Source organism: Vollenhovia emeryi, unplaced genomic scaffold, assembly GCF_000949405.1.
Source record: "Vollenhovia emeryi isolate VEMERY1.0 unplaced genomic scaffold, V.emery_V1.0 DF939159.1, whole genome shotgun sequence".
In the NCBI taxonomy this organism is placed as follows: domain Eukaryota; kingdom Metazoa; phylum Arthropoda; class Insecta; order Hymenoptera; family Formicidae; genus Vollenhovia; species Vollenhovia emeryi.
Genome location: NW_011967207.1, coordinates 1,813,652 through 1,821,268, shown reverse-complemented (window position 1 = coordinate 1,821,268; position 7,617 = coordinate 1,813,652). Strand labels below are relative to the sequence as shown.

The window sequence follows — 7,617 nt, the reverse complement described above, 5'->3', positions numbered from 1 at the left end:
TGTCCCCTTGTCTCACTCCGCTTCCACCCCTCACCCGCGAGGGCTTAGTTAAAGAGGGTGGGTGGCTTTTTAAAACTGTGCCGATCTCAATTCAGCGTGAAACCTCATCCCATTACAATCGGTCTAATCCTGATTGGAGCGGACAGGTTTTTTACTTTGGTGGTGTATCGGTGGCCTATGATCGTGTTGAGGGGTGAATTTCAGGAATAATCTCTGTTCAATATTTGTCGCATCTTATATCAACACAAAAACGTATTGATATTAATGATAAACGTATTTTAACAAAAGTTATATATGTCGCAAATAAATAAAAAGTACGAGGAATACAAAATGTATATGTGTTAATAGAATTACACACACATACATATTTTTTTCCTGGAATAAATGCTTGATATACGTTAATTTTGTTCGTTTTAGCAAATTCTATTGAAAGATTTTATTAATCGTTCTTATCGATGCAATTAATTTACGTACATGCACGTACAATACGTACAATTCGTATTGAAATCTCTGTTATCCAAAATAATAGTTTAATTAGCAAGTGTAAAAACACGTTCTGTTTTAGTGACATTACATTTGTTATTTTTGACGTAGGAGACATATTCTCAGCTGTGTTAGCTCTTCAGTGTGGGTTAGAAAGATAATCCATGACTAATTGGTAGGGATTGGAGGTGAATTTTAAAACAACTGATTTATAAGGAGAGGACAAAAATTTTGCCTGGAGATTGTGAATTATCATTAAAAAATTAAAATATCCTAATTCGATAAACGGGAGTAATTTCTAATAATAAGAATATACATTACGCGTATCGAATTCTTTCTATATTTTTGTTTATTTAATATGTACTTAAATTTTTGGATCTTTGAAATTAAAAATTATATCTTAGAATATAATCAGCTATTTAATCTCATTCTTGAAAGCGTTGTGCAGCGTTTCCATGTTAATCTAAAAAACTGCAAAAACAAATAAATGACAAATTATTATCACACGTATCACAAATAATTCACATATATTCATATTGCATAAAAATATCTGTCTTCTACAATGTCACAATACGTGTCATAGCATGTATTAAGATCTCAGCAAAGAAAAAAATTTTGTTTAATTTTGAAAGATTGGTTTGGGATAAACTGATTTTGGTAAAGCCTTATCTTTATCGCTTGCATCTTTTCTATGACAGCGAGAGCGATTATACCGCGCTGATTTCGTGAATCGATAATTAATTTCTGATGGGCCTTTCTCGTTCTCTCGGCGGTTACTGTTTGCGATAGGGATTGCGAGCGCTGCGGTGACCTGTCAGAGGGTTCAAGCGAAGGAAATGGATTTGTTGCACAGCTGTGTATACTGCTTAATGTAGAAGGTACCGAGTTCGGATATTGCTTTTGTGCTGGTTAAGGTAAATCCCGTTATCCGAAAGTTAACTACGACTTGCCAATCTTCTCGCATCATTAATGTCCCTATAAAACTACACATTAGTGCAGTTAGTGATAACGAAAATTATTATAAAAACAAATTGCTGTCGTTACTATGAACCGTTACTAAATATTCACGATTCAACAATAATATACATTTTCTACATCCCCGTTTGCTCTTTCGGTTCGTGATTTTATTTTTATTTCAATTTAACTGTTGAATAAGATTTTGCTGAGATTTTAATTTCGCAATTTGCCCGTTAAAATAAATGTTTAGATCTTTGTGCCGTAAACATGTGCGGGATATTATACCAAATTATTTATCACGCTGAATTGCGTGATGATTTTCCATCGCGGGTGATTCGTAGTTCACGAAATTGCTGTCAGTTTCACCTTCTTCCAAATTATATACGTTTGCTAGTCTCTTGTTCCTTGAACTATCATATTCTTCGCCAAGCTGCCTGTACGTCTGCGCGCGGTTTTCCAAGATTTCTCTAATAATTTCTGTAAAATAAACGTTATACATTTGTATGTGTCTATTGCCTATAAAAAGTTATTAGATAAATCTCTTTTCTATCCTATAGTTTTATTAAATAATGAGAAAAAGAATAGTTAGGAATATCTTTTAAAGAGTTTTTACTGTAAGCTCAGCCTTACCCATTAACAATTCTCTGCTTTCAATCACGTTACCCATTTCTTTCTTGACTTCTTTCATTAACCATGGCATAAAACCTTCTTCGACATCTGAAATTATGTGCACAGCACATTATTACTCAAATAAACAACAAGACAATTAAAAAAGAGCGATGAACGTAAACTCAATAGAAATAGAATCGATAGATAGGTAGACATTAAGGAACATCTACAATCAAAAATTTGGAAAAAATCGTGTTTTTGTGCAAGCTCACGAACCAGCCTTGATCTCGTCCAGTAAGTAGCCAGACATCTTGAGACCCTCCAGAACCGCGGGCAAAAGTTCGGCGATATATCCTGTTAACAATACCGCAGCCGCGACTCGTTCCTCGGTCTCTTGTTGAGCCTTCATCGTCCTTTCATGTTCTTTGAGGCGTTGTTCCTGCGGATTTGAAACAAATTCATTTCATTACATTTTGCACACTTTTTCTCGTTTTCTATTCATAATAACGTAGAGCAAGTAAACGAAGGGTTAAAAGTATTAAAATGCCAAAATATTAAAGATCATAGAAAGTCGATACCTTCTCCTCTCTACGCCTCCTCTCCTCTTCCGCCAGTCGTTGCTCCTCAGCTTTTTCAGCCATGCGCAATTCGAGAAATCTTCTCTGCTGCTCCTTGAGAGCAGCGATTTCCTCTTCTTCCAGAACCTCGATTAGGGCTTGTTCGATAGTCTTGCCTATCAAGACCTCCAAAATCGGTTGGACTTCAGTGTCGTAATCGAAGAGCTGGAAGTGTCGGGATATGAAGAAGTTGCTTCACTGACCGATTTGACCATAAAATTATCAGTGTCTCTTATAATATCATATCAAGAGCACGTACTTCCCCGGGTTCGATTTGAGTGCACACATCCCGACCGACTTTGCCTGGCATATAGTTCGGCAGTACTGGTTTTTCCAAGAAGTAATCGGTTTGTGTGGCTACTTCGGATTCGTCCGGTTTCTCCGTCAGCTTGAATGTACATTTAAAAATTTGACATACTTTCAGTTCATCTTAATAAAAAGTAATAATTGATCAATAAGAAAGTAGAAATTAAGGCTTCAATTAACCTCCTCGAGAAAAATATCAGTTTGCACCGGTTCATGTTTTCTTCCAGGAACTGGAGGAGGCGAACCCGTCCTGGCGACGAGCGTTCTGCAAGCTTGCACTTGAGCACGTTTTCTCGCCAAATGTCTTCGTCTCGCTTCTGCTTGCCTCGCTGCTATCGATTGTTCCCCATCGATCTAGATAAATACAAATTTCATTAAAAAAATATGGAATATTTTATTTTGAAAAAATTAATAAGGCACTTACAAGAGTAGGAACGGAAGCGAATGTGCTTCCACGAGCCACTCGACGATCAAACATAATATTCCCGAAAGGAACCGATTGATCGCTGCAAAATAACGTTATATTTGTAATAAAATTTCATTTTTAACATAAAACAAATTTTAAAAAGTTCAGCTGAATATGCTGAGAGATATGTAATTATTATAAAACTCGTCGCTTTTAGGCAAGCATCGACAAACTTTGCGAAATAATTTTTTTTTGTAAATTGCATGTATATGTATATAAAGTTATTATATACAATTAGTTTATGACAAATTATTTAACCTCAGATTAGCTTAGTTTTAATTTATTTTGTAAATTTTCCGATTGATATTTACAAGAAATCATTTTAATTCAATTATATCTCAAATTAACTCATTGACTATTGTCTAAAAACATATTAGTTCTTTTATATATGTATATTAATATACAGATTGAATATTATATATTAAAAGACGTATTGCTACGCAGCAAATTATAAAATAGGAAAGAAGTGAGTTAAATAATCCGCCATTAAAGATTCGAGATATATTTATCTACTCGCACTTAATGAAGCATGTGTTTCCAGTTGCATGGTAACAAAACATTAGGATGGTGTCTACGACCTGCTGCACGCTAATGGTTTCGATAACAATTGCAACAGTATCTATTGTGAACGCAACAAAACGTTTACAATTAATATATTTTTACGTGCTGAACCTATCTTACAAATTTGTGAAGACACGACTGATTTTTAAAATATTTGATTAGATGAAAATAATAGCATTACTACAGAATATATATTTCATTCGGCTATATTTATTAGCAGTTAGTTATAAAAACCTAATGATAGAAGAAAGGTAAAAATGAACTCTCCGTTCTCACGCCCGTTTAGCTGCCTATCTTCTCATACTGGTCTTTTTAGTTTCTCTTACTCATTCGCACAATAAGCAACGGGAGAAACAAAAATGACTAACCACACGGTAAAATGAAGAGCTAGGATTGACACGCCAGTTCCAATTGCGTAATTTAAAACTTATGCTTAAAGTTTGAGTCTAGTGGACCCTAAACGTGAGGTCTTAGGATTAATATTATTGATTGAGGACAGTTGTTTCAATCACGTCAAACGTGATTTTCTTCCTATGTATGTACATTCGAGAATGTGGTGCATCAGAAGCGATGACAACGTAGAAACTCGAACGCGACCACAAGCGCACGAGAATAAATTGGGCTGACGAGAAGAAAAAAGCGGGGAAAAAGCAGCTGCTATCAACTAAAAGACCAGTGATAAGTGTGGTGCCACTTGTAAGGTATTTTCGTTACCCGCGGAGTCTCGGCAGCACATTCATCATGCCCTCGATCGGTTCCAACTTTTTTGGTAAAGCTCGCGGCGTCTGCGGGAATCTGCTAGAAAAACAATTCCCGCTCTTCTTATACACCCTTTTCCTACTCTCGGAATGCCTCTCATTATCTCTATTCACGCGCTTCAATTGAATTCATAATCAGATTTTGCCTTTTGGAATAGAGACACCTTTCGCGCTTACACTTGAAACGCGTGTCGACTCTTCTCGCGAGTTTCTTTTAATAGATCGATTGATTTGTATTCCAGTAATATCTACCTCATTTCATAAATATGTAATTTTGGTAAGAATGGTGTAAAATTAAACTAAGATACATATAGAGCAAGAAATTCAATGGAAAAAAGGGGGCGGATGACTTCGTGATCTGAGATAAATAATTTTTATATGTTCTTAGTAAGAACATAATTAAATTAGAAGATATTAAAGGTAATATTCTTATTCCATAAAATGTATAACTTAAAAAATTGCCATATATTTTTGAGAATAAAAATGTTTCGTGCAAGGTTTTTCTGAAACATCATAGCAATTTTCTCTCTCTCTCTCTCTCTCTCTCTCTCTCTCTCTCTCTCTCTCTCTCTCTCAATCCGCCCCTGATTAAAAAAAAATATCGTGACATTAACACGCCAATTAAACGACATTTAGAAGGCAACTGTGCTGTCACCTCAGCATCACTTACGCTGGCTCGTTTCTCTTGAATCTTCTCGCCTGCTCGTTCAAGGTCGAGGCACTGGCAATGGTAGTAGCGTTCATCATACCGAGAGAAAAGTCTACGGTAGCCTTTAGGGCGGCTGGACATCTGGCATTATGGCTAGTGTGACGTACCTCTGGTCTTTTGGCTAATGATATCAGTGATTTGAATCTGTTTTTCAGAGGACATCCGTCCGTTGCCTCCTCTTCATTTCCGCTTGGTGCTATGCCGAGCAAGGCCGCCACTTCCGGTGGCGGCATTAGAAATTCTCCCGTCTTCACGGTCGTAATAAACGGCTTCTTCTGCGGTAGGATCGATTTCTTGGGCGACTTGCGGCCTTGCTCGGTCTCCGCTTGCTCTTGAATCTTTTTCAGTTTCGCGTTTAGCACCTCATTGAAGTCCTTTGTTGATAAGACGATGCTCGGTTTAACCGTAGATGGCCTCGCCTCAGCTAACTCTAAACTATCATGACTTTTACTCTGCTGCTTCTTCTTCAGAGGATTAACTTGATTCGATTGCAAACTAGCCAAGACCAGATGTTCATTGGATTTGCTGATGCGTCTGCGATTACAGAGATTATTCTTCATCGCGTTCTTCATGTTCTCCAAGTTGGTGAGTTGCGACGCATTTATCTCATCGTCCTCGTTGACGTGTAAGAGCGGCAGACTCGAATCCAAGCCATCCTTCTGCAAGATTGTAAAGGCTGGCGGATTCTTTGCCTCATAATCGAAAGATTCCGCATCCGTCGACGGCGCCAGAGTCGAAATACCGGCCGGCATCCTTCCGATTTCTTCAGACGTCCGATTTTGCGGCGGACATGGTGAATCGATCGAAGATGATTAAAATCGCGCGTCGTGTTTAACTTTTCAAACGCTCCCCTTCAAAAGTTCAAAGATTACATTTCATTCATTACGTGTTTATGTCGTACAAATGTGCTTCGAAAATCTTAGAAGCTATTATCTCAAAGCTCGGTCTATTGATCGGTCATTGATTGTCTGTATTTGCGAAGTGAGAACTTGATATAGCCGCTGAAAACGTGAACGTTGCGTCCGTAATTATTTCTTTAATTATTCACTGGTGAAGTCACGAGAGGTCTAGCTATAAGCAAGTTTGCCTAATCGCAAATTATGAGCAGCGATTTGTAAGAGCTTAATGGTGAGAAATCATAGTAAGAAGTATTTTTATTATTCCTAATAACATTGTTAAAATACGAAGATTTTTGCAAATACAATACAAAGTGTAATCTGATCAAGTGAGTGATTTATATGTAGAATGATGTATATATGTACATTATTTAGATCATTTAGAAACAGTTTTTATTTTTATTATTATCAAACCAAGTTTTGGCCGCATGCCATTTTAAAGTGTCAAAGTTAAAACAAGAAAGTGTCTCACGTAATCGCGCTTTCGTATTACAAATAAAAAATTGTGTTCACGTGTTTGTAACATAGATAGAAATTCAATTAGGTCTTTAAAGTTATATCGACTTCAGTCTTTCTTACAGTCGCTTCACATTAATACGTACTGTGCAAAACCAACGCCAAACCGGCGGTTTTGCCGCCCGCGAAAGATCGGGGAAAACGCCGTGATCGTTCGCCGAGTATAGCCGCGGCATTACTGGCTCGCGGGGGAGTTCAGAGACTGGACAATGTCCTTAGAATCGACCGATATAGACCGTACAGGCCAAGTTGCACATATATCTTCACCCCGCGACCGGCCACTCAATAACGCTGACCACTGCGAACGTTGCGCATGCTTAAGTTCACCGACAAAGGGTGGATATTGTTCTACCTGGCCTAGGGAACCTGTCCGGGAACTTCCAACCCTAGCAACACTTCAAGGTGAAACCGCACTTTTCATCACGTTGGCCTATCGCGACTTGGCACTAGACTCGTGTTCTAAATACAGATATGCGACTTTCTACTCCTTCGTTCTTCTTTTTTCTTTTTGCATAAAATAAAAATAATATATGTGTACGTTTTTCTTACTGCATCTATAAGATTAGAGTTGCTCAGGTAACCTTGACGTCGAGGTTTCTTATTCTTCAAAACACCCTCAAAGATACATGACTATGTTGCTTTGGGTTGTAGTGGCGGTAGTTATTTACTAATGCAAGTGTGTACGTGTGCGCGCGATAGAACGTAGGTAGAAAATGAATTATGAGATGAGTAAGGCATT

At 37.5% G+C, this 7,617-nt stretch overlaps 1 protein-coding gene across 3 annotated transcripts; it reads right to left on the bottom strand.

Moving 5' to 3' along the window:
* Positions 1-828: 828 nt before the first annotated feature.
* On the bottom strand, positions 829-7,145 carry LOC105564882 (radial spoke head protein 3 homolog). Of its 3 annotated transcripts, none has more exons than XM_012017639.1 (11): positions 6,965-7,145; positions 5,428-6,317; positions 4,714-4,797; positions 3,397-3,478; positions 3,153-3,326; positions 2,926-3,054; positions 2,628-2,831; positions 2,326-2,488; positions 2,071-2,157; positions 1,726-1,917; positions 829-954 (listed from the first exon to the last, which is right to left on the bottom strand). In XM_012017639.1, the coding sequence occupies exons 2-10, from the start codon at positions 6,216-6,218 to the stop codon at positions 1,730-1,732; spliced, it is 1,902 nt and encodes a 633-aa protein (XP_011873029.1). In that variant the 5' UTR covers positions 6,219-6,317; positions 6,965-7,145; the 3' UTR covers positions 829-954; positions 1,726-1,729. The 3 variants fall into 3 exon arrangements, with proteins under 3 accessions (XP_011873029.1, XP_011873030.1, XP_011873031.1); XM_012017640.1 differs by having other exon boundaries at positions 4,714-4,794; XM_012017641.1 differs by lacking the exon at positions 4,714-4,797 and having other exon boundaries at positions 6,965-7,143.
* Positions 7,146-7,617: the final 472 nt, after the last annotated feature.

Bases quoted from the DNA above. Each gene is read 5' to 3' on its own strand.
- LOC105564882 (XM_012017639.1), bottom strand. From the start codon at position 6,218: ATGCCGGCCGGTATTTCGACTCTGGCGCCGTCGACGGATGCGGAATCT. The intron at 3,055-3,152 runs GTTAATTGAAGC...TGTACATTCAAG, and splicing joins CTGATATTTTTCTCGAGGAG to CTGACGGAGAAACCGGACGA. The intron at 2,489-2,627 runs GTATCGACTTTC...TCAAATCCGCAG, and splicing joins GGAGGCGTAGAGAGGAGAAG to GAACAACGCCTCAAAGAACA.